Source organism: Filicampus tigris, chromosome 8 (genome assembly GCF_054856515.1).
Source record: "Filicampus tigris isolate MCC_2025a chromosome 8, RoL_Ftig_1.0, whole genome shotgun sequence".
Lineage (NCBI taxonomy): Eukaryota > Metazoa > Chordata > Actinopteri > Syngnathiformes > Syngnathidae > Filicampus > Filicampus tigris.
The window spans coordinates 8,000,893-8,028,181 of record NC_141224.1 but is presented as its reverse complement, the minus strand read 5'-3'; the positions used below and the strand labels follow the sequence as shown (position 1 = coordinate 8,028,181).

At 43.2% G+C, this 27,289-nt stretch overlaps 1 protein-coding gene across 2 annotated transcripts in view; it reads left to right on the top strand.

The window, feature by feature from the left end:
• The first annotated feature begins 2,558 nt into the window (after nucleotides 1-2,558).
• The window catches only part of LOC147143324 (neural-cadherin), an 85,055-nt gene continuing 60,324 nt past the window's right edge, over nucleotides 2,559-27,289 (top strand). For both annotated transcript variants that reach the window (XM_086038695.1, XM_086038694.1), the window contains exon 1: nucleotides 2,559-3,753. In XM_086038695.1, the coding sequence (XP_085894821.1) occupies nucleotides 2,796-3,753 (958 nt within the window). In that variant the 5' untranslated portion in view covers nucleotides 2,559-2,795. The remainder of the gene's footprint in view (nucleotides 3,754-27,289) is intronic.

The window sequence follows — 27,289 nt, the reverse complement described above, 5'->3', positions numbered from 1 at the left end:
TTTCCCCTAAAAACTGCTCTCTGGTTTTCATGTTTGCTTAACAGCAAATGCAGATTTCAGATTTTATATATATATATATATATATATATATATATATATATATATATATATATATATATATATATATATATATATTTATATATATATATATATTTTTTTTTGTCATCTTGTCATTTCTGTTGACTGAAAATGACATCACAACTACCCAGAGCTCAGGGAATGACCAATCACAGCTGTGATTGGTTGTTCAAGTAAACAGGATTACAAAAGATGAATATTGCACATTGTGGTTGAAAGACTGTGATGTCATTTGTTCAAGAGTCTGATGGTGTTTGGGTAGAAGTTGTTTTTTAGTAGCATATAGATTTGTGAAAAAAATAGCAAATTACCAAATTTGGACAGTATGAAGATTCTGCGATACATGACTCAACTTAGATCACATCAGAAGGTAATGCATATTCTTCCTGTTAACTCTCTCTAATTTTCCTTGATGTTCCAACAAATTCCTTGAAATGTTGAGGGATTATTATGTTTCCCGATACGATGAGAAGAACCCTGTTGATTTGGGTGTGGTTTTGATGTCCTTTTCTCCCCTTTTTACTGGCGCTTACACTTAAATGAGAACAAGCTAATAAAAAGAGCAAAGTGATTCCATTCATCCTTCACATCATTTTGCCATCTCGCCACTCGCTCTCAAAGCGTCGCTTTGCTTTCATCAGGCTGCCGTCGCCAACATGTGGAGATAATTCTGACGTCTCGGAGGGGGGGCTTCCTCTTCTCTACGCAGCTTTGAGCTGTCACACTTTTCAAAGCAAAGAAAACACATTCATGTCTGCAAAAGTGTGCTTTTTTTTCCAATTCTAAACATCTGAGCTGACGGATGAGCGCCGCAGGGGCTGCTAACAAGTGATGTCGTCACAAAGCAATTAGTCAAAACACAAAAACGACCATCTTTAGCCCCTTTGGGATCAATATGTGATCTATGATCAGTCAGCATGTAGATTGATCACAGGTGTCAGTGTGTGTATTGATGAGACTTTGTTGTGTTGTCGCCTAATGACCTGGCAGTTTACTTATTTACCAAGACAAAAACAAAAAAACAACATTCAGGATGAATTAATGATACTGACAGGCCACTTCATTAGGTACAATGTCGATCAAAAGCCTAAACACTTTCAGAAGCACTGACCTAAATTCATAAACTAAATTCTAATATTCCTTCCATGAAATTGTTTTAAATTTATTCCCATCAGTGTAATCGCTTTCATTTTCTTTCATTTGATAGCCTTTCTCTCAGTTGCACTACTTTTAGTATGTGAGTATTAGAATTCTTTTTAATTGTGTCCAATCAGATAACAGCATCAATGTGTTGCCATGTCAACGTAATCTGCCCAGGGCCTTCACTATCAGTACTGCTAGTTGATGTAATTTAAACTATATTAGCAATGGGAATGTTTCTTTAACCGATCAGATTTAAAATTAGCATCAATGACATCAGCTTTTTTCCATCATCTGAGTGGTTTGTCAAAGCGTGTTACAGCCAACTTTGACCAGCAAACCGCATCTGTGGCCATCTGCACGCATTCATTCATTTAATGAGCAGCATCTCTGGTGAGTATCTGGTAATTATTATTATTTGTATTTTATTTATTTGTTTATTTATTTATTTATTTTCACGTTATTGGATAAATACTAGACTACTGCATATTATGTACATAGCATAGCTGCTTCCTGTTGTGTTGCATTTTATATAGCATTGATTGTATCTGTAACTGTGATATTAATAGTGGCGATATTATGAGATGGATTAAGTCATGTATGTCTGTTTTCTGCGTTTGGTCATGTGATGTTCACAAACTGAGCTGTGATTGGTCGTTACCTGAGCCCTGAGCAACTCTAGCTGATCTAACTAGAAGTTGAAGCAATCTGCAAATGTGCACCTGTGGTCTGAAAACACTTTTCTCTGATTGGACAATGATTTCTCGAATAATGCGGCTGAGGTGCGAAATGTTAGGCCAAGTTTAAAAACAGTCATCTCACTTAACATTTGCCTCAGGCACTGTAGTTCGACAGGATGTAATGTGACCATGTGCAAATGAGCAGCGCTGTTGGTCTGATTATCTTTTCCCTGCAACACAGCTAGGATATCTAAAATCTTCTTTCTTTTCTTCATCGTTTTTTTTTCTCGCAGAAAGGGGACAATTCACATAATGCTCACTTTTACATTCCAGTGCAGCACAACCCAGGCTTTGATACTGATGGTTGACCCAAGTTTTAAAATCTAAATAATATCTCATAATTATTATGGGGTGGGGGGTGTCATAGGAGATACGAAGCAACTCATTTGGCCACTCAAGTCCCCCACCACCAGTCAACACTGCAGGTACCAAATCTGTTTTACTCTCTCCCGAAGCTGGCTCTTCCTGCCTGTCAGTCAAGTCTCACTCCTACTCACCGATTGGTCCATTTCCGCGTGGGGTGGGCGTCACCCACCGAGCCACATGGAGCCCGTTGGGTTGCCTCTCCCGGTCTCCTTTCGCCCCCCTTTTCACTCTCATCTAGCCTCCATCCAGCGATGGACAAAGTCGCCTTTCCTTAACGATATACGTTTCACATCTTTTATATTTTGGTTCATTAAAAACGCTTTTCTTGAACTCAAAGAGAAGCATCATGTTAAAAAGATTTTGTTTCACGGAAACGAGGATGGATTTTGCGCTCTTCAATGCAGATTTAGGAGTTAAATGAAGGAACTTTGACTACATTTTTGAGGGGTTAAAATTGGAGTATAGAGGGGAATGCTGTTGTGGTTGTTGTTGTTTTTAAATGGAAACATGGCCCAAAAACAAGTATCCCTGCACTCTCTCCTCCTCCTCTTCCTCTTCGTCCACCTGCTCCCCGCTTCCGCTCGTCGGTCTCACTACTCCGGAAGAATCGCGGAGAACTCCCCGGCCGGGACTCCCGTGGACGGGGTGACCGTACCGGTGTTAGCCGGTGTCTGCCCTGGTAGTGGGGCCACGCTGAAGGGGAGCTACGCGTCCGACTTCGGGCTCGTTCTCCTCCACGGACGCCGGCGCCACCTGATTCTGGTGTCATCCAAACGTCTGGACCGAGAGTTCATCGCCATGTACGAGCTGACCGTGGAGCGGTGTGCGGGGGCTCCGGTTCTGATCCAAGTGGAGGTGACGGACCTCAACGACAACGCACCCCGCTTTACGGCCGGCAACAGAACACTGGAAGCGGACGAGTTCACCCCACTCGGCACCGAGTTGGCCCGGTTCGACGCCAGGGACGGAGACGCGGATGCAAACGGACGCGTCACTTTTTACGCACAACCCGAGTCCAACTTGCTCCGCGTGGACCCCGAAAGCGGACAGGTGACGCTGGTGGGCTCCCTCCGCGGTCTTAGCCGAGTCACAACCCGGCTTTACGTCAAGGACGGCGGGGAAGAGCCGCTGGTCGGCGGGCCGGTCGTCCTGGAGGTCCTGGTACGCCGCTCGGGCAGGACCAAGCCGGCAAAGCGGAGGTCGCGCGCCCTGGCGGAGGAGGTGACCTACGCCGTGAGCGTGCCGGATCAAGCCGGCATCGGGGATCTGGTGTTCACGGTGCCTGACCGGAGGTTCGAGCAGCGATGGTTTGAAGTGAGCTCCGACGCCGACTCGCCGGTGCAGATCGAGAGGGACTCCGGGAGAGTGTTCCTGGCGCGCAGCCTGCCAGAGCCCGCGGAGGTGATAGTCAAGATCCACAAACACAGAGGTATGAACAACACATGATTTTGCATCTCAAGTGAATGTTTCTCATTGATTCGTTGATTGAGGAAGGTTTTGTTGAGCTGACTTGGATGGAATATTATTTGATCTGGTGGTCCTTCTGGAGTATCTGTTTCAGATATTTATATTAGGAATAGTTAATTAATAGTATTTTTAATAGTCTAACCCTAACCCTTAATTAATAGTCTGTGTGTGCGCGCGAGCGGGCGTGTGTGCGTGTGCGCAAAAAATAGTGCTCACTTGACTGACACCGTCAAAGCTATTGATTTAACAAATGTTCTGTTTTGGCACTAGTGGGCAGTAACGAAGTACAAGGACTTTGTTCTTGTACTTTACTAGATTTTTCAGCTGTACTGTATATGAAAACGTCGCACTTTACATGAGTGTTTGAAAACAAATCTGTACTTTCTACATCTAATTTTTCAAATAGGCTTGTTACTGTTGCACTTCACCTTGACAGTAAAATGACAATTCATTTTCATTTTTGTACCTATAAGTACATCTCAGAATTGGTACTTTTTCACTTTTATTTTAGATATGGAGGTAAATCAGTACTTGTAGTATATATATATTTTTACACTAGCATCTATAGTCCTACACAATGTGACTATATTTTGTCACCAATAGTTTGTCCACACGTGGACAAGTGTGTGCAAAGATACTTTTGATTGACACTGCTCAAGCTATTTATTTAATCTTTTTTTGTAGCTGTAGTTCAAAGTGGTGTTGCTTAATATTTTGTCCTGACTCGAGTGTGCGCAAGTGTGTTTATGTTTCTGAGTTGTTCAACACACTTCACACACAGTTGCTGCACAAGCACAAACACACAATGGACTACAAAGACAGTCGCTCATCAACTGTGTGTTTTTGTTTGTTAGAGGCTTGTGGCTCTGTGCTTGTTTGTCTTGCTAAGTTGTTTGCATTTGACCAATCAGATGCAAGATTTCACTTTCATGCTAACGAAGATGTGACTGTTGTGGGTTCAAAAACTTACACTGATTGGTGTTTTAACCTGACGCAGAGATGTGTTTACGCTAAGAAATGACCTGTAACGCTTAAATACAACACAGCATACCATAGCAATCAGCATGGCAGAAAAAAGTAATGGCTGATGTATCCTGAACAAGATGGACATTGAGTTCTTTGACTGAGTCGTACATGTACACAAACCCTCGTGCTGTACTGAATAGTGTGCCACCAAGGTGACGGTTGTTGCTTTTTTAGCTACAGCATTTCAGAATTTTTACATATACATGTATTATACATTATGGTCCCGATTTGGCTGCCGTCGGACTAAAGCTGGACGACAAGTTTGCCTTAATTTAAAGGACCCCTGAAAATGTCAGCTTCAAACCAAATTGGCAGACTTCCTGTTTCTTTTTACGCATGGCTTCTCGAAACTTTTTTTGCGGATCTACTCATTATAGACATGTCCACCAAATCATGCCTTCGACCTATTCCAAATATACAAATTCCGCACGACAACAAGCCTGCAAAATCTGGTGAATTTGTGCTTATGGAAAAGCCCATAAAAAGCTCAAGAGGGCTTTCACACTGCTTGCTCGGGCCATAAAAATGTCTATTTTCAAAACTTGATTGACGTCATATTCACGTAAGGGTTGATGTGGTCTCCATCCAAACTGCGAAGTTGAGCTCTTTTCAAAACAAAGTAGCGGAGTGTTGAGGATGACAACGTCCTGTTTGACAAGATGAAACGACATCCAGATGTTGGCCTCACCTCCGCCCCCCCATAACCTCGCAGTCCTCCCGCATTGCCACCAGCAAAGTAAATGTTTAAGCAGGACTCTAAACTGGCCCCATCTGGGCGGCGGCTTAGCATCCAGGTCACGTTTGTTCAATCAGTGCGAGCTGGCCGCGTGGCTATTGTTTATTTGCGCTAATTAGCCATGTTTGCTCACCTGGACATCGCCCCAGGCCCCGCTTCTGAAAGGGGGCGGGGGCGCCGCCCAGACCCTCGGGCCCCTCCGACAGGAAGCTTTGTTTTTGTTACGGCGGACGGGCCGCGCCGGCCTTGCTTTTTGTGTGATTTGTGGGACACGCTGCTGAACGCCGTGTAAACTCCAGCTCTGATTGAGGCGCTCTGCTTTTTGTCACCGGTCAAACCAGGGCAGATGTGTCGCCATGTCAGGGTCTGATTTGTCCCACCGCTCCCTGGAATCAACAAAAGACAAGGGATCGATCTATGGTTGAATGTAAGCCAAGATAACGTAACGGGAAGCAGAGGGTAAGCTAATTTGAAAAAAGCTAAGCCTACATAAGTTAAGCTAAAACCTGAAAAAGTGGAAAAGTCAACTTTTTGGACGGTCAAGGCTAGTGATGGTTCGTGCACATTGAGACGTGAGCGCATTCGTCGAGTTGATAAATGCGACGCCTTTGTTGTCAGTGCGCATATCGCTTGGAGAAAAAGTCACGTGACTGATGCAGCCACTGTATTGCTCAATCGCTATCTGTAATTGAGGCTCCGAATTTATAAGGATTAGGAACCGCATCTGTCAGTGGGCTGCGTCTCTGCCATCACACGTGTTTTGAAGATCAATTCTTCCCTCCAAGTCAGTGTGACAGGGATCCCGAAAGAAGAAGAAAGGATTCTACCTTGTGGGACCATTTTGCTCTCATATCAGTAAATCAGGTATCTATCTATCCATCCATCCATCCATCGAGATCGATCGAATGGGATCTACTGCAAGATGCCGCGTCGCTGTGTGAAATCTTTCTCAGCTGTGGAAGTATCCTGGCTTCTCCGCATGGCAGAAACTATTTTATGCTGCTTCTCAGCGTCAACAAGCCTCCGGCGACATGCTTTGAGACTGAAAGAGAATCACGATTTGTTTTCCTCTTCTGTCGGGTAAAAAACAAAAGAAAGAGTTGATCACAGAGACAAACAGTCATTTATAATCCCTTAAAGTTGTCTTTGCGGCGCGAGAGGAACAATTATTTCAGCCAAATAAAGATCAGTGCCGCACAGAGACAAAGGGATTGTAATGAGCTGAAAACGCGGCCGGAAAAATTTCAAACGGAGCGCAGAAAGAGGATGACTTTGATTATTTCACGCAACAATACTCAGAACAGAGCAGTAAGAAACATTTTTAACTGAAGCAAGACAGAGCTCATACATTCTTCTTCTGAATGCAAAGATGCCGCAATATTTCAGCTTCGGAGTTTCTGTTTAGTCAATAGAGCACTTAGCCATCCACCTGTGTCTTTCACACAGAACCCAGTGAGGCAGAATACTGCTGCGAATGTGTGCACTTGACGTATAAAAAAAAAAAAAAAATTAAAATTAAAACAAGGCCTTTATTGCATCCACAGAAGCACACAAGTCTTTCTCAATGCCGAAAGTGTTTATGTGAACGTCGGAATGAGAAAAACGCTCCCACCGGCCACAGTTATCGTGGCCGACTCTTCCCTTATTAAGCCGTTAACTAATATTTATAGTCGCCGTCGCACACTGTTGATACACAGATACACACGCGCGCACACGCGGTGTCCGTTTGTGTCACCGCTTTTTGTGCGTGAGCCCCGAGGTGACACACAAGGTTTGTCTCTCCGGTTTATTCCATTGTCTTTATTTGTGGATTTAGCCAAAGGCGGGAAGCAACCTGCCACCGCTGCGAGTCTGCGTGCGCGCGCGCGTACGTGTGTGCGTGTGCTCGCAACAGCAAACACCATCGGATTGTGTCATGTGTCCTGGAGGCAGCTGAGCTTCACAGAGAGTGCATTTGTGTGCCTGTCATTGTCACAAACATTGATCACACCACTCTCGATATGCATGTTTTCTCGCTAGTGTGTGTGTGTGTGTGTGTGTGCGCGTGCAAAAATGCCACGGGCTAAATTATGGTGGCCACATGCTGACGCTCCCCGAGATGACCTTTTAAAGGAGAACAAAGCGGCAACACATACATGAAAAAAATTTGCCTTGCGTTTAGCTTGGATGCTAGCTAATGCTATGCTAGCTTTGATATGCCTTTGAGTATTATATCCGCTGATTGTATGTGATGTTGCTGCTCTTAGAGTAGAAACTGTGTGAACGTTAGCCCATCTATTGTATTGTGCATTATATGTTAGCATTGAGCTAGCAGATTTTCTTGAGATTTTTTTTATCTGGTTTGGTATGACCATTATGTTTCTAAAAAAATACAGTCTCTTACATGACCCTAAATACTAAATACTGTACTCACTGTACTTTTCACATGGAACATTCATGAAAGTCTTTGGCTTGGAAGTTTCAACTCAAGTGCTTACGTTGCCTGTAATTCAGTTGATGGCCTCTAGGGGGCACTACCCAGGCTCAGAATAGTGTTGTGTGCGTTTTTGGTGCTCGTGTTTTTCGCTTTGGCCTTAGTGGAACATCCTAATGGCTTATTGACAGCCAATCAGCCACAGCCTGGGGCGAGGCCAACTAGGACAAGGTCGTCCAATCAGCATCAGCACGCATCCTATGGAACCAAGAGCCCAAACAGTAACCATGGAAATGCCAATCACATTCCCTGAATTCTCTAACTGTCAACAGACCTTCAAAAGCATTAAAAAAAAAAATGCTATTCTTAATTGTATTTTTTTTATGTGTTTTTTTTTTTTGTTTGTCTTTTTTATTTAACTAAAGGAAAATAGGTAATGGATAATACATAAAAATAATTTTTCAAATAAAATTTAATTGTAAAAATATGTTTGACACAAATTGGATATGAAATAAAACATACATTTCAGATGTGTAAGTGTAAAAAGCTTTCAAAAAGACATACAAAACAGACATTTCAGATAAGTAGAATGAATAAAGTAAAAAGTAAGAAATATTGTAAATGGATTAAAAACAAATTGAATAAATGTGTTATTTGATAAAAAACATACTTAGATAAAAAGTAATTCCTAAATTTTTGCTCAATATTATAATTGCTAAAAGCAACCACTGATGGTGAATGACAGTCCGCCTCTTTGTGTTGCTGCTTATGTGAGTGTGTGACAAAACCTCCATCATCAGCAGCAGCAGGGGAAAGCCTACATGCATGAGTGTCTGCGTATGTATGCGTGCGTGTGTGTCAACTGTTGACAACGTTTGTGTGTGCGTGTGCATGTGTGAGCGCATGTGTGTGTGCATGTGGACCGATGACTGAATTTGCTCGGACCTGGCTTGGACTTCATTACATAATATAACTGAAATTAGACTTCTTTTCCATGCTGTTCTCCTGTCTTACACACACACACACACACCCGCACACACATGCACGCACACGCCCACGCATACACTTGCCCCTGCCCCTGCAGAATCCCCTAAACAATTAACCCACAAATCTGAGCTCAGCTGTAATGTCTATTTGTGTGTTAGATGTTGCACATGTGTTGCGTGTGTGTGTGTGATTGTCCACCACGCCCACCCACACACAAACACACCCCCACGCACCCCTGTCGGGCAAACACACACACACAAATGCAGTGCATGTGATTAACGTGTGCTGGCTAATTGTCTCCATGTTGCTCCTCTCCTCCAGTTTAATGATGCGTACTTCTCCCTCTTCCATCTTGATTTAGCTCCATCTGTAAAAGTAGGATGGGAGGAAGTCACGATGTTAAAGCGAGTTGAAAAGCTTCATTTAGACAAAACGAGTGCTTTCCTGCTCTTCTTTGGAATCTTGTTGCCATGGAACTATGTTGAAGTGAGTTCAGGAGGTCCAGTTAGACAATGGTAGTGCTTTGTAGCCATCTTGTGGCATCTGTATGCCAAAGAACTGTCAAGGTGCGTTGAGGTGCTTTATTTGGACACAAGAAGTGCTTGGTTGCCATCCTTTGGTGTCTTGGTGCCAAGGAACTACGTTGAAGTGAGTTGTGGAGCTTCATTTGGACAAAAGTAGTGCTTTATCACCATCTTGTGGCATCTTGGTGATGAGGAACGATGTTGAAGTGTGATGAGGTGCTTCAGTTAGACAAAGGTAGTGCTTTGCTGCCATCCTTTGGTATCGTGGTGCCACAGAACTATGAAGAAGCGAGTTGAGGAGCTTCATCTAGACAGAAGTAGTGCTTTGCCACCCTCTTGTGACATCTTGGTGCCGATGAACTACATTGAAGTAAGTTGTGGAGTTTCAATTAGACAAAAGCAGCGCTTTTCAACCACCTTGGTGCCAAGGAACTATGTTGAAGTGAGCCAAGGAGCATTATTTTGAAAAAAAAGTAGTGCTTTGCTGCCATCATTTGGCATCTCTGTGCTGAGGGGCCATGTTGAAGTGAGCTGGGGAGGCTCATTTGGACAAAAGTGGTGCTTTGGCGCTCTCGGTGACATCTTGGTTCCAAGGTTGGCTCACCACTGATTTATTCTCATTATTCTTATTAAAAGTTTGAAGAGCAGACTGGAACAAAATCATTTGAAAGGCAGCGTGGCCAATGCTGTTAGAAAGCTTGACGCTTCCGCGGCCTGTCCGTCAATCCCCAGCGTGACACCCCGTGCTCTATCTGGCACCCCTCCAGTGGCCTCCCCCTCTGCAGACTAAGAGAAGGACCAGGGGACAAGCTTTTCTTCCTTTGCCCTGAAGCTTATCTGCTCCCATTGCGTCCCCCCCAGGGGGCGAGAGGGTGCGGGGGTGTGATCGGTCCCCCAAGGCAACCCAGTGATCAGGAAGTCAAGAAGTTTTTTAACATACGCACTTTAAAAAACTTTATTGAGAAACCGCCACTATGTGCAATGACATTCAACTGAAAATGTACGGTTGAATTTAAAATGAAAACAAAATGTATGTGTTAAAACGGAAGTCAACCCAAACAATTTTTTTTTAAGAATATATTCCCAGCAGGCCCGCTAGTTGAAATACGGCATTCTGATTAATTTTGCGTTTGTGGAATATGAGTTAAGCAGCAAAATGCACTCGTTTTTAGCCATCTCTGGGGGCGGCCATTTTGTCTTCTGTCGACTGAAAATGACATCACAACTGCTCACAACGACCAATCACGGCTGACCTGTTTTCTGAATCTGAGCCGTGATTGGTCGTTGGGAGCAGTTGTGATATCATTCTCAATTGACAGAAGACAAAATGGCCGCCCCTTGAAAAAAATAAGATTGGGTTGACTTCCGCTTTAATTGGTAATTTTATTATTTCTTTAAGTACTAATACATTTTTCTATATTTTTGATTTACTGTTTCATATAAGTATGTTTAATATTTTTGACTTAAAAAAAAAAAAAATCCCAATGTCAAAATCTTTTCTAAGATGTATTTTTTAATTCTAAAATTTACATTTAACATTTAAAATCCCTGTTAAATATACATTTTAACACAGATTTTCAAAATATAGTTTAAAAATATACCAATTTAAATCTTTTTTGTTTGTTCATTTGATGTATTTAAAGTCAAATTTATTTAAAGTTAAAATTCTATATACTTATAGTCGGTGTAGTTTATATAATTAAACAAACTATTTAACTAAACTACTATACAACTATTTAAATTGGTATATTTTTAAACTATATATTTTTAATAATGCGTTTATATAGTTTTTAATTTGACATTTATTTAATATGTATGTATATCTTGTTTTTTAAAGAATATATTTTATTTTTAATTTAAGTTTTAGATTTGATTCATTTTTTTGCTGCCAAAAGTCTGTGCTCTTTGAATAAAAGTTGTTGTCTGAGGTCCTATAGCCTATATGAGAAATACAATATAATAGACGATGTAATGTGTATGCACTGTCACGGCGTCCCCTGCAGTGTTGCATTCTGGGACGTCTGTATCATTGCCAGGTTACGAGGTGACTTCAGGTCTGTTTGTAGTCAATTAAAGCACAAAGTAGAAAGTACAAGCGGGACTGTCGTAATAATTACTTCAATCATCGCTGACTCCCATCACGCACACGCACACACACGCACATACACACACGCACGCACACACAGCCAGCTGTCAGCAGTCCCTGGAAACCTGACCCACATGCTTCCTTCACCACATGGACACATTCTAGCACACACACGGACACACGCGCATAAAACACACAAACACTTGCATTCATGCTTTCGTGTCAGCTTCTTTGATGCGATGCGAGTTGACCGTCAATCACGTTGCGTTGCCGTGGTGACCCGCTGCGCACATTTTCAACTTCTCAATCGAAACAATCGCTCAATTTATTCAGATTAACAATCGCTCCCTTGCACAATAGAAATGAACAACACCACTCAAAATAAGTGCAAAAATTTTTTTTTTTTTTTGCAAAAATAACTGAAATGCTACGGGAAACTCCAAATTTTGGAGTGTTTGCCCAATAAAAGCAAAGTCAAATCGGTTATGATGCAACTAGTGTACAAAAACATACTTCACGCGCCCCACCCGCTGCACACACACGTGCACACACACTCGCCACTCACACGCAGTAAACACAAACATGCATGGGGCGGTAGCTTGATTATGACAATGAACCTGTGCACGCACACACACACGAACACAGTGTATATACACGCGCGCACACATTTCAGTGAGAATAAAGGTCTCAACTTGTTTGGAGAGCTGCATAGATGGCTCTTCGGGGAGGACAAAACACACACACACACGCACGCCCACGCACACAGATGAGCCCGAGGGTGCGAGCGGTGGTCGTCTTGTCAGAGCTGATTTGAAGTTGCAGTGTCGCAAACACAAACCTGCTTCATATTGGATTACCAGCTCCGCGATGAAGAGGTGTGCGCTAACACGCGTGTGTATGTGCGTGTATAGTTGCATACTTGTGTGTGTGTGTGTAGAGGGGGTTACGTGCCAAGAGGTCCAGCCTCAGCAGTCGTTAACACCTACTTGAGCTTCTTGTGTGTGGGGGGGCGAGTTGGGGGGGGTAGTTGGGGGGGACGTATGTGTGTGTCTCCGATGATGCTCGTCACGAGCAGAAAGCACAACGGTCTTGTTGTCATGCGTGAATCTTTACGTGTGAACTTATTTGATCTGCAGTGTTACGGTTGCCAAAGCAATCGCAGTAAAGTTGTATGATTTTTTTCAAGAGGAAAAGTTGTGACCTTACTAGATGAAGTCGCGTTTTCCAGAAAAATGTATACATTTTATGACAGTCTGATTTTCTTTTCCCCCAGGAAAAAAGACAATTTTTGATTTGACACCCCATTTAAAGTCAAAACGCTCATTGCATGTCCTTCCTTTTAAGATGACACTTTTTTGCTGGTAACAGTTTGCTAGAAAAATCTCCCAATAATCGGAATTTGCTGGGCACATTTTTCTAGAAAAAAAAAGAAAATTTTCTCGAAAAAATATTTTTTTCTTGTTAGATTTCCATCTTTTTTTTTCTAGGGGGAGATGCTACAAGTTTGGACTTTTCCTGTAGAATTCTGTGTTCTAGTATTGTGTATTCCAAAGAAAACATAATTTGTGTTAGTAAAACTCGCCATTTGTCTCGAGAAAACCTTTTGACTTTCTCTGAAAAAAAAAAACATAAAAGTTTTTTTGGAGGAAAGCGTCCCTGAAAATCAGACTTTTCCATTATAAGATTGGTTCTTATTTCTTGAACAAAAAGGAACGAAGTGATGATTTCTGCTGCTTTTGCGTTTCTTCTGGAGATGGCTGTTATTTGAAGTTGGAAGATTGCGAGGAGGAGGAGGAGGAGACGCGTTTGAAAGTGGCTTCCAGGCTCAGAGAGTGTTTCAAGAAGATATGTAGACGCCTTTTTGTTGCCTTTATTCTTATAGGCGTCTCTCTCTCTCTCTCTCTCTGTCACTCTCCCTCTCTCTCCGTCTCTCTCTTTTTCCACATTAATCTAGTAATATTTGGACTTCCTAAACAAATCTGACTTAATTCTTAAAACATTCGCTGAAAAAAACGTTGGTTACTACCAACATTCTTCCCTTTGCTCAATGAGACGTAAAGAGGCACCTTTGTGTTAGGAGTTATGAGAGTGTGTGTGTCTGTGTGTGTTTGGGGGTGTCGACTAGCTGCATTGACGACAGACGCCATGTTGGCGGCCCCTCAGCTGACACCCAATCACCTCTTTTGAATGCAGTCACTCGTCAACCCCAAGATTTTGCACACCTGCAAACTGCACTGCATACTGACAAATGTTCCTCATGTTTTGTTGCCGCGGCGACACAATTCCCAATAAATTCCAATTCGAAAGGTTAGTTGTTCTGGCTCACAAGCTTCTGCTCGTTCATTTCAGCAAACTGTTGACATGCTGTCGGAATAAGCTTGATTAAAGAATAATAGGTGTAACTATGAATGCCTTGTTTGTCTATGTGCCCTGTGATTGGCTGGTGACCAGTCCAGGGTGTACCCCACTTCTCTCACCACAAGTCAGCTGGAATAGACTCCAACTCACCCAAGTGATGATAAGCGATATGGAAAATGGGATAGATGGATGGATGGCGTGCAGATGTCCGAGGAGGCCCCGCGTCGGGAAACGCTGCCAAGGGGTGTGGGGAGGTTAAGAGTTGATGACAGACGGTGGCGGGTGATGGATGGCGGCGGCGCGGCGAGATGACAGCGGCGACGTGGGCACGCTGGGGCAGGTTAGCGAGGAGACGGGAGAAGAGGAATGACGAGCGGGGGGAGGAAGGAGCGCTTGAACCTGAGAGAAACTCAAAAGGTGCTCGTTAGAGCGGAAGTCAACGCAAACATTTTTTTTTTTAAGATTATGTTCTATGCAAGCCCACTAGTTGAAACAGGGCATTCTGATTAATATTGCGTTTGTGGAATAAATTTGAATCCACTCTTTTCTAGCCATCTCCGGGGGCGGCCATTTTGTCTTCTGTCGACTGAAAATGACATCACAACTGCTCGCAATGACCAATCTAATGCTAATATACAATGCAAAACATTATAGATGGGCTAATGGAGGTAAAATGTTACAATAATTCTATACCTTCAAACAACTGCTATTTTAACGTACTCGCCACCCCTCACCACATACACATCGAATGGGGTTGATGGCACAATGCCCCCCTCTAAGCTCATTTTTGGAAAAGGGCTTCAGGAGCCGCATGGAACCGGCCAAAGAGGCGCATTTGGCCCGCGGGCCTCGGGTTGGCCAGGTCTGATGTAAACATACTGAGTGTCATCTAAAACCCAAACTTTGCAGCTTTTACTGCATTTTTCAAATGCATCCTGAGAACATGAAAGATCTGCTGAGCTGTGCTTTTTAAAATTCCGGCTAATTAGCAAATATTGTTAATGAGCAGCAGTCCAACAGCTGGAGGCAGCACTTGCGTGTCCTTCGACGTCCCTCGGAGCCTTTGACCACTCGCAGTCGCGAGCGTCGGACTTCAAACCGGTTCTGATCTGAGGGCTCACTCGCCCAGTGTGAACATCCTCCTCCTTCATCTTCAACTTTCTTTTCATCGTTCCATTTCCCCAAGTCCTCAGGTCAAACGCGCACACACACATTTACAAACACGCACACCTGACTCAGCATGGTGCTTTTTTCGGGCCCAAAACAAGCTTGATGGAGTAAAGCTGAACATACAGCCCGCAGACACCTCCTCCACTTCCTCCTCTACATCTCCTTATCTTCATCTTGGCCTAAAAGAGACACAAAAAAAAAATCCCACCGCAATTTAAGGGTTCGGAGGTGTCTTATTGAAATTACTCTGACATCGTTTTACCCCAAACTCACAAAGAATAAACAATTAAAGTGCACGTCACAGCCCCTTGTAATACAATGCTTGAAATCAATGTTTCTGGGGGGGTTCTATCGCTTCGTTAGCATGACGATTGGTGCTGCTTAATTTCAACAGCCCTGTAGCTTATTGAGCGACTTTTCCATACCCTGCGGCAACTATTTTTCAACAAAAGTGACAAGAAACACATCCAGCTGTTATTGGAGAAAATTAAAGCCTCCACAGCCACTGATAAAGATTTGATCGTGTTTTCGATGGTGGATGCAGCACTTCACTGTCGATACAGTGGAAGCTCTGAAATGTTCCCAATTAGCAAAATTTTGAGGTACTTTGTGGCTACGACTTGACCTACCACTACTATTTTCAAAAACATGCCTATAAAATAATCTAGCCACTTTTGTGTTATTATTGGAAACTCTGAGACTCCCTCCAGAGCAGCAAATGGTCAACCCATAATCGGCCCGCAGAAAGCAACTGCCGATAAAGAATAGATGGTATTTTTGTTGGTGGAGGCAGCACTTTATCTCTTTGGTTACACTTTATCAAACAGTGTCGCGTCATGCACCACAAATAGCTCATGTTGACAACTTAGCCTGACATTGTTAGCTAAGGCTTATCTATGCTAGCATTGCAGCTCTGCTTACCTTTGGCTTTGATAGTACTTCCACGACTTGAAAACACAGTTGGAGAAACTTAGTGTGAGGCGATTTTGTAAAGCAGGTGAATTCTAACATTACAGTTATACAATCTGGAGATTTGTCTTCCTGATTGCCCTTTTCTTCCTTATGTCCTTTAATGATCAATTTCACATTATGCATGTAGGTTGTGCAAGTGTACCTAATGAAGTGGCCTCATAGATTCCTCATCCTCGTCGCTCACTTTTCCTTCCTCTCTTCTCTCTTTCTTCTTCTTCCATCATCCATCCATTCGTTGTGTTCAGGGTCAGTCCATGCAAACTTCCAAGATTCCAACCCAGAACCACTGACTGTGAGCCGGAGATGCTAGTCCCACTTTTCCCACGCCACCCTACTCCAACTCCTCTTCTAGCTCCTCCCCTCCATCTGCACCTCATTGTCATCCCGTCGTTCTTTACTTCTTCATCCTTTTCCCTGCTAACGGTCTGCTTCACATTACCCCCCTGCTGCTACACACCCACATATGCACACACACACACATGCACCCCCGTGCACCCCCACACACCCCCACACGTGCGCATGCACGCACACATGCACACATAAGGTCAGGGTCAAAGTTCGCCATTGAAAGGTGGGTTTGATCAAAAACATGTTCCTGTTCTTCCTTATTCTATCACTACTTCCTCCGGCGTTATCCTCCAATGTGTGAGGGCCAAATGCAGGGTTGGTTGAGGCTATAGTGTGTGTGAGCGTGTGCGTGCGGGTGCGCACGATGGGGTGTGTGTGTGTGTGTGTGTGTGTGTGTGTGTGCCAGCTGGCGCTGTGTTCAGAGCTGGTGGAATGTGTACCGCAGGGCTTCGGAGCCTGCGACTGGGACCGATAAGGCAACCGGACACACACACACACACACACCCGCAAACACACACAGAAGATGTTGCCAAAGATGCTTTCAAGTGAACACACAACACACTCACATACAGGCGGGAAAAGTGTTTGCTCAAGTAGTTCAAGTAGAAGATGAAGTTGCTCAAACGAGTCATGTTGGAAGAAATAAAATGAACATAATGGCAGCACATTGCGCAAGCGGTTAGCATGTAATGTGCCTCACAGTAGAGAGGTCCCGGGTTCGAATCTCCACCTCTTACATTTTTTTTTTTTCAAGGTACTCAATCATCCTCAAATTTTAACAAAAACATGCATATTAGCTTTGTTAAACACTAAATTGTACACGTGTGATTGTGAGTGTGAATACTATACCTATATGAATGAAATTTAGATTCAAATGGTGACAAACTATAACAATGCTCACTTTATGATACGTCACACTATTATGAAAAGTCACTTTTCTTTGAAAAATGTCAAAATTGGCAGTAAAAAAAATGAAAATGCCCATAGTGGAGCTCTCGTTTTAATTGAATGAGGTTTTATTGGGGTCATCATGATGTTGAATGTGTGTGCGTGCTCGCGACACACTCCGCTAACACCCAATTTGTCTCCATAAAGCTCAAAAGATGAGAAAAAGTGGAGCAGACTGTGAGTAAGGAACAAGATGCAGATTTGGCGGCTAATCAGGAGAACAAGAAGCGTCGCTGCTCCACGATGCGGCTAACGACTTCCTGCTCGGCTAATTGGAAAATAAAAGTGTGGCATGGAGAGGAGCCACTCCACCAATCTGTCCATTTTCACATCTTCTTGCCCGCATCCACAAATCTTTCCTGGTTCCTTTCCCCCCTCTTCCTCCTCAATTGTGCGCTAACAGGATTAGCACAGCGTCTTCGCGAAGCAGCGGACTTAATTAGCAGTGATAGCGACAACGTGCCTCATTAAAGTCCGGGCCACAAGTCTCGCCACCATTTGGCTTTTATTCCACCCTGAGTCACTAACAGCTTTAGCTCGTATGCTATCACATCAAAAATACCGTAAACCACAAATTGAGAAAATCAGCTTCAAGATTATCTTACATCAAATATTAGAGCTTAGGAAAGTCAGTGTTAGCATCCAACATTAGCTTCAATGTTAACTTCCAAAGTTAGCTTCAGCATCAGCTCCAAACATTATATTCCGAAGTTAGAAGTTACATTGCCCCCAATGATAGCTTTGATGTTAGCTTCAAATGATGCTGAGCCTTCTATATTGGCTTCAGGAGTTAGCTTCCAATGTTACAGCTAAGAAAAAATGTTACCTACAACATGAGCTTCCAGTGTTCTTCAATGTTACCTTTCATGTTAGCTTGCAATGTTAGCCAGTTAACGTAGCTTCCAACGTTACCTCTAATGTTACCACGCTCGATAGCTTCAGAGTTATCTTAACATTGCCTCAATGTTAGTTCCTTAAGATAGCTTCAAACATTACTTCAAAAATTATAATTACGTTAGAGCTAAGCAAGATATTAGCTTTCAATCTTAGCTCCAACAATAGCTTCAAATGATTTCCCGCTTCTGGTTCGTTAAATAATTAATGCTGTGTTTTTGGATTACAGGCCAGAAACCCACAACAGCTGCTGTTCACTTGAACAACAATAATCCTGCTCACCCGAACACAGGCGGCGTTTTGTTTATTTGTACTGTACGCATTCACACAAAGAAACACACACGTACACCCCCACACACATACATGCACTAACGCAAAGAAAAACACACAGCAGGGGCATCCATCTGCTGTGGGATGGTGTCAGGTCTCCGAAAAACCTAAAACCGACACCACCGGAATCCGCTCTGTGGCCTGGCGTACCGCAGGGCTCTGGCCTGGTACACCCCCCACCCCTCTGCTGCATGCTGGATTAGCACAACAGGCATCTGGTCAGATTTAACGGCCCACAGAGAGGTGAGGAGCTTTAGCTGGCTAGTGCTGAGCTAACACACCAGCCAATAAACAAATGGGATGATTTGTCTCGGAGTACAAAAATAGCAAAAACAGTTGAGATGATAAAAATATGACATTAAATGTGTAAGTGACACCTGTTATGGGAGCAATGGTACAGGTGTAATGCTATGTACCTTGGTTTTAAGGTGACGTTGGATTCACATTGAGTTTAAAAAAGAGAATAAAATGTGCAATCGAATAATGAAAATCCACGCATTATTGATAATATTGGTTTTTATTCTTAAAAAAAACACCGATTTTCATTCATTAGATGTTTATATATACACAAGAAATGGGGGGAAAGAAGAAGAATCCAAACAATCTCAAAATCTTTAAAAAATGTAAAAAAAAAAAAAAGAGAAACTATTGAAAGAAATGTCCCGGAATATGCAAAGCCGCAGGTGCCGAACCACAAGAATATGGGAGTTCAACTGTAACCTATGCGTGCACACACTCGCGGCCAACAATGCACTCTAAAGCAGCCACCCCAGCACAAAGCCTTGATCCGCACACCGGCTGTCACGTCTGAGTTTTTTTCAGCGTCCTCACTTTTTCGCCATGCACACGGTCCACACTTAAGATGTCAAGTCGGATTCATAAAAAAAAAATTTTTTTAAAAATCCCACCCCCTTGCTTTCCCACCTTTCTCTATCTGATGTACACGCACTCGCGGCCAACAACGAGGCACTCTAAAGTGGCCACTCCAGCGTATTCTCTGAAAGAACGAAGGCGTTCATGCTCTTACATATTCAGGGAATTGCAACTCATGCAATTCTGCAGTGCTTCATCGGGCACCGTTTTAGCCACGCCTCCAAAAATTCAGGAAAACTGAAATGGTGAAAAACAGTTGAACACTTATAAGAGTTACATAGTTCTCAGTCTCACATTTTCAGCAAATTCAAACTTGTATAGTAGAATGTATTTAGAAAAAAAATCTCACTTTATAGGGTCTTTAAGCACAGTCTGAATTATTTGGACTTTATTACTTCTCACCAGTGTTATCAGCTCAAATGCCATTTCAAAGTAGACCAATGCTATCTTTAGCTTAAATGTGCACACACAAACAATCAAAGCTGTCATGTGAATTCAGCAAACTTGTTTGAATGCCGTGTTGAGGTTCCTACTGCACGGGCCATTTATGCCCCCCGACGTGGGCTAAAGAGCCCCACAAAAGGCTCCATTGAGCGGCTGTGACAGGATGAAAGGGCGCCGCCCCGCCTGATCTGAACGGCCGCTTGCAGGTCCTCAGACCCGCTGCCTTTTGTGTTTCTTTGCACCTTTGATTGACAGCAATTATGTGAGAGTTCACGCGGGTGGGCGCCGACTTGCATGTTTGTGTGTGTGAGGGTGTTTGCATGTGCGCGGTCACATATTCAACAAGTGTGTTGTTATACACAGAGGATTTTATGTTCCCCGTTGCAATTAAAACACCTCGTTTGAACGTAAAATGATTAAGGCCGGTGATGTATGCACAAGAAAAAAATGTTCTCATGAGCATTTGGAGTCATTAAAATGATGACATTTTTTTAAGATTACATTTCAGTGTAAAATGGTACCTTTATTTCTCAAATAAGGACTATTTTTTTGTTATCAGTATAAAATTGTCGGATTTTTTTCAATAACTTTTTAAAATAGAAGATGATGTCTTGATTTCTCGAATGATTACATTTTTACTTTTAGATATATAATGATCTACTTTCTCAAGTAATAATGACCTTTCTAATCACTGTAAATGAAACTGAGCCTTCATTTCTCATATAATGATATCATCATTTCTTAACGTGTATTAAGATACCTCAAACGCAAGTGTCATTATCTCCTAAAAGGCATTTTCGCTTTGCATGTGCTTCGGTGGTGTTCCTAATGAAGTGACCCGAGTGTTTTTCGGCCTTCGGCGAGGACGCCCCTGCAAATTAAGATTCTCGCTTGTTGTCTTTTGCGTTTTCCACCGTCAATGTTTTCACACAACAGCGCCGCCCTTTAACCTCGGCTGCCAATCACACGCGAGGGGGGCCGAGACCTCGGAGGTGGGAAACGACATTGGGGGCGCAATGGGCGAGGAGCGGGAGGGCGCCCGGGGGTCCCGTGGGTGACGGCACACAGCAGGCGGCACTTATTATGAGTGGTGCGTGTGCGTGTGTGTGTGAGTCATTATTGACATGACAGAGGGCATAAACTGTGTGTTTGTCATGCCCTTCTTGTCCTCAATACGCCTCATTGTCTCTTAAGGATGAACACCCACGCACGCACACACACACACGCACACACACTCGTTAGCAGCTTCATGGCTGGCTGCTTCGTGTCATTGAATTGATGCGTTTCTCATCTTTTTCATGCCCCTCAGACATTTTGTAACATATTCTGACTAATTATGACGAGTCGGTTGGGTGACGTGTTTAACCATTTGTAGTCCCCTCATTCAAGTGCATGAAAGCCTCAATATGCGGCGGCGTTATGGAAATGCGGTCAAGTTCAGCAGATGGATTATGTCTGAATACGTTTGGTCAAGCTCAAACCTTATGTGAGTTTGGCGCTTTATGGCAAGTGGTCAAACCTTGCCGCCATGCTACGCCCACGGGCAGCGATGAAAATTTTACATTTGAACAATTTGGCATTTCACATTTATCTGGTTTACGTGACTGGAATTTGGTAGCTATTGGACAAACGCTCAAGGACGTTTATAGCAAAGATGCCTGACAAGTGTGTAGAAATGTCATGTAGCAGTCGAAGGCAGTAGTGGGAAAACCTTGCTAGTAAGTTGTTCTACTAGTGCAGTCGTTCTCAACGTTTACACCAAGTACGACTAAAAAATACTGTAGCGTATTAGGTCTAAGTGTTCATGAAACTAATATGATCGCAAGTCAGTAACATTTTTCACAGTTTGAAGGAAAACCGTGTTAAAAATTTTAAATCAAGTGAACTGTACAGAGACAGTGATTTTTTTTCATGTACCACTGGACTGAGCCCAGATACCACTACACAGTGTTACTAGTACCACACTTTGAGAAAATCACTGTTAGTGCACATAAATTGTCTTACTAGTGAGGGCAAAGAGAGTGCTAGTACATGGACATTCAGCTTTCCGAAAGCCGTTTGAGCTTTTATTCTATATCATCCAGCTTAAGATTCGTGTACGAGTATGTTTTATTTTTGTCCTCACTGGTTAGAAAATTGATTGCATTAGTAAAACAAATAGAGAGCACTAGAGAGCATTTATAGAACAACTTTGGCATACAAATAGCCAACTACACGTTACTAGTGAGGCGTAAATTAGTGGGCATTTTCCAGAAGGGAACTAGTGTCTGATATATGCCTATTTTCTGGACCTAGTAGTGTGATACTAGCGCAGCACAGTATTTGTTTATTGACTGATTTATTTTTACTTTACTTTTTACTGTAATTGCTTACTAGTGAGCCAAAGGTGGAGCCTAGCCGTTGAGAAAATGTTACTAGTAAGATACACGAGCGAGGACAAAAATAACATACTAGTACATGGACCTTAACTCATTCACTGCCATTGACGAATTTACTTGTCTTTTCGCAGTCCAGCCATTCAATCCCAGTTTTATTTATATTTAAATGTATTTATATTTTTTCCATTCAAACGTTAGGGTAATATAGGGTCCAAAAATGTCTGGCAGTGAATGAGTTAAGATGGATATGAAGGATATGGAAAAAATGCTCAAACATCTTTCCATGGGCCGCACTATTCATCCCTATGTTAAATCTGAGTTTTCTGCATTTGTACGCTCACAACGCCATCTCACCGCCGCATAATAAATGTGACATCACTTCCTGCGGCGAGGAAACGTCGAGCCGACACGCTCATTCAAAATTTAGCGCAAAAACTATTTTGGAATTTGTGTGTTTTTATTTGAATTTTTGGCTGGTGGGGGCTTTGCAGCGAGTGCCGTTTCCATGGTAACCACGGTTCAGCCCCACTGTTCCGACACACGCACACACACACACTTGCCCTGTCTGTTTAATTAAGTCCATTAAGAGTCTGGTGGGCTGGGATCAATCCTCACCTGAATGGTTGCTGACTAATTGAAGCGTTAACGGGGGGGGGGGGGGGGGGGAATGAGGGGGGTGGGTGCATGGGGGGGTTAACGGACAGATCAAAGGCGTTGGTAATTAGCTGTGAGAGAGAGAGAGGAGTGCAAATTAACGAGGAAGGATGCTGGAGTTTTATTTGTTTATTTCTTTCATTTTCACTTGAGTATGAGTGAGTGTTGATAAGCTGCAAATGAAGACACTTCCCATCTTCTCTCTCACCTGAGGTGTGAACTACATCGAGAGAAGGAGGACGGAATGATAGACGGCTATTGCAGGGGATGGGATGAGAAAAGATCGAGAAAAAAAACCATTCAAGAAGGGGAAGAGGAGGAAGTAAAACTGAGGATAACGAAACGTTGAGGAGGGCCAAGTGGTGGCAAGGAAGTTGAGGGCAGGAGGAACACGCAAGTGAAGCCAAGGAAACGGCGACAAGGAAGTGATGAGAAGAACATGTTGAGAGGGAAGCAGAAACAGCAAAGTGGACGCGGATGTGGAAAGCAGGAAGTGAAAGACGAGGAAGCAAAGGTGAGGAAGCGAATGCAACAAAGTTGGAAAGAGAATTTCAGCCCGGACGAGAACGTGAAGGCAACGGAGGAGGAAGTGGAGATGAAGAAGCAAAGAGAAAAAAGCCGAGACCAGAAAAGTAAAGACGGGGGAAGCAAAATATAAGGAATTGAACGCAAGGAAGTGGAAGTAAACAAAGTGGAGTCAAGGCAGTTGCAGGCAAGAGGTGACCAGGAAGTGAAGGCGAGGAAGGCAAAAAAAGGAAGTGAGAGAAGAGGAAAAAAAGAAGATAGGACAAAGGATGGGGAGATGAAGAGTCAGTCTGGTGAAAGAATGAACAAGTTACATCAACACCCGCAAAATAATGAAGCGGGAGTGTGTGTGTGTGTGTGTGTATGGGGTGCATGCGCGCGTGTGTGTGTGCGCTCCTGTAGCCTGCAGGGTTGCTGCAACTCTTAGCCCTGATGTCCATCCGGCCTCGATTACAGCAGGGCCCGCCAGGCTTGCATCACACACACACTCACACACACACACACACACACACACACACACATGCGTAGACGCACACTCGCGCACGCACGTACGCACTCACACGCACCAGAAGTGTTTTCCAGTTCACAGGAGGCTTTATAACACATTATCTTTCTTCTCCTCTTTCATCCCCCTTTTCTTCGCAGCCTTCTCTCAACCACTCCCTCATTTCTTTTCCTCCCTTCTTTTCTTCACTTTCTCCTCTCGTTATTTCTTGCCATTCCTTCTCTTCACCCATCTGCTTTTTTCCTCACATCCTGCTCTCATCCGCTCATTCCGTTCCTCCCCTTCCACTCATCCCTTCTTTTCTCCACCTCTCATTGGTTCCTTCCATTTCCTCTTCTGTCGTCATCCCTTCATTTCTTTACCTCAACTTCGCTCCTCATTTCGTCTTCATCCCCCTTTTCTTCACCTTCTCTCCTCATCCCGCCTTCACTTCCTCCTTTCATCAGTTCCTTCCAGTTATTCTCTTCCAGTCATCCCCTTTTTCTTCCTTCCTCCTCCTCTCATCCACTCTTTCTATTTCTTCTCCTCCACTCATCCGCCTTTTCTTTACCTCCTCTCGACGACTCCTTCAATTTCTTCTCTATAATAATAAAATCACTCTTTATTTTCTTTGCCTCCTCCTCTAACCTATTCCTTCCATTTCCCCCTTTCACGTATCCCCTTTTTCACTTCCTCCTCTCAATGACTTTTCGTTTCTTCATCTCATCTCTCTCATTCATTTCATTTCTTCTCCTCTCGGCATTTTCTCTTTTCGTCACTCCTTCTTCTCATCCATTTCCTCCCTTCCACTTTCCTTCTTCACGTCCCTTCGTTTCCTCCTCTGATTGATTCCTTCCATTTCTTCTCCTCCCCTCGTTCCCTCTTTCCTTCCCCTCCTGTCATTATGTACTTTCATTTCTTCTCCTTTCCACTCACCATGTACTCATCCCCATTTCTCCTCCTCCTCCTCTCTCACTTCTATCTTCCCCATCGTATCCTCATCTGAATGCCACCTATTCATTCCTCGTTTGCTTGAGCCCACTTTCATTCTCCCCCTGTTACCCATTCTCACTGTCTAACCTTGTTTCCCCCCCCCATTTTTTTAGCCCTCAGTGTCCTCATCCACTTCTTCTCCCGCTTTCCTTTTCCCTACATCTTCTCATTTTTCTCTTCCCTTACATTCTTCACTCCCTCCTACTCACCCTCATATTCCACTCTTCTTCATCTCCTCCCCATTCTTCCGCTCCCTTCCCTTCTTTACTTCCTTATCCCCCCTCATCTACTACTACTCGTTTTTTGCCCTCTCCCCTCCTCTTCTCCTTCCATTCTCCTCCTTTACGCCTGATCTTCTACTCTTCATTTACTCCCGATCATCTACTCCTTCTATTTCACTGTCTTTTATTCCTTTCCTCCTCTTTTGTTTCTCCACTTTTCTTCTTCACCCTGTGCCCCTTCATCCATCTTTATGTTTCCTCTAAATGCACCTCCTTTTTGTTTCATCTCTGGCTTGGCAAAAAGGAGTCAAAACACATTAAATATGAGGGAATGAACGGGGTTATTTTCTTCCTTCCTTTTTGTCGCTGCTCTGCGTCTCCCCGACCGACTGACTGAGATTGCGCTCCTTCATAATGGAGGAGTGCTCTCTAGCGTCTGGGCTCCATGACAAGTTCCTCCTGGTGTCGCCTCCTCCTCGGGGAGCGTGAGCTGTGTCTGCGAAGATGATCCCATTCGCCTTCTGGATGCTTCCGCGTGTCGCCCTGGTGCTCTCCTGCCCTGTCGTCTACTACTTCAACTGTTGGTTAATAAAATACCAAGTACAAACATGTTAGCAGTTGGGTAATCAACCTGAGGTTGATTGTAGATGCTAACATGCTAATGTGGTATGCAGCAAGACAGCAACCTGAGTACAAAAAAGTGCCAAGGCAGGCCGAAGCGGGTTTAAAATGATAGCCTGTCACCCAGTACTATTTCAAATTATGGTTGATAAAATGCTAACACACAAGCCAATAAGGAAGTTATCTCATATACTGTATGGTTACTATGATGTATATTTCAAATGAAAATGAATGGTAATGCTAACATGCTATGAGATTGTATGCTACCATATATTAAGATATATTCAGCATACCTGAGTACAGAAGGCACGAAGGAAGACCCATAAGGATTTAACACCACGTCCAGTGGTAGGGTACTATTCAAATGATACAATATTAACATACTAACAGTTACTATTTTAGCCTGATTTGATAGCAACCCAAGTTTACAAAGGATGATGAGGATTTTAGGTGTTAGCCTCTAAACAGATACTATTTATATTGACAATGGATGAAATCTATCAGATGTTATGTGCCTAAAAAATAAGATAGCAACCTGAATTTAAAAAGTAGCCTACTAATGCAGATTAATATGGATTTTACATTGCACCCTACATTGCCATAATTGGTCAAATGATAACATGCTATTACTCGGTATGCAGCAAAATTGCAGGAAATTAGTTGAGATTTTTGTGTGTGCGAGTGGGTGGGTGTGTGGATGTGTGTGAGTGTGTGTGTGTGGGCGTGGGTGTCTGTGTGCGTGTGTCCCATCATTGCAGATGATGAGTCAGGCAGGCGTTAGCATTTCCTTGACTGTCTCTGGGATGTGAGTCACCTTCACTCTGCCGTTGAGTCCAACAGGAGCTGAGAAGTGAATGAAGTGAGACATAATGAGAACACTCAAGTGAAACAGGGAGAGAAAAAAAATAAACCAACAAGGAAAACTTCAACTTTGGTCACTTCCAATGTTTTAACTCACGACTGTTTCTCCCGAGACGAAGCTTTGAGCTGATGCTTGTCTCCACTTGTTCTGAGATTGTGTTGTTGTACGTGACACATTTAACATCACTGTGTTTATGTAGAACTACTGGCCGCCACACAAAGGAACAATGCTAACAGCTAGCATGCGAGCTGTTAAGATGGGCACAACCTGTGTAGAACTGTAATGTTAATTTGGGAGCATCTCATGCCTCGGAAGCACACTCAAGTTGCTGTAAGTTAAATGTTCGCATGCTAACATGACATAATGAAAATTGACAAAATGCTAACAAAAGACAGATCAAAAGGAGCTATACATTTACACTACATACACACTTGTAACATACAGGAACGGATGTTGACAACCAAACCACAAGAAGTGCTCAGGAAGAATCATACGAATTCCTGTCATCTGGCACTTTTTCAACAACTTATAAAATGCTAACATGATAACATTTGGTATGCTCATGTGCAGCAACCTCAGTAGATCTATAAGGATTTAACATGTGCTCTTTACTTGGTATTATTTCAATTCGGATTTCAAAATGTTAACATG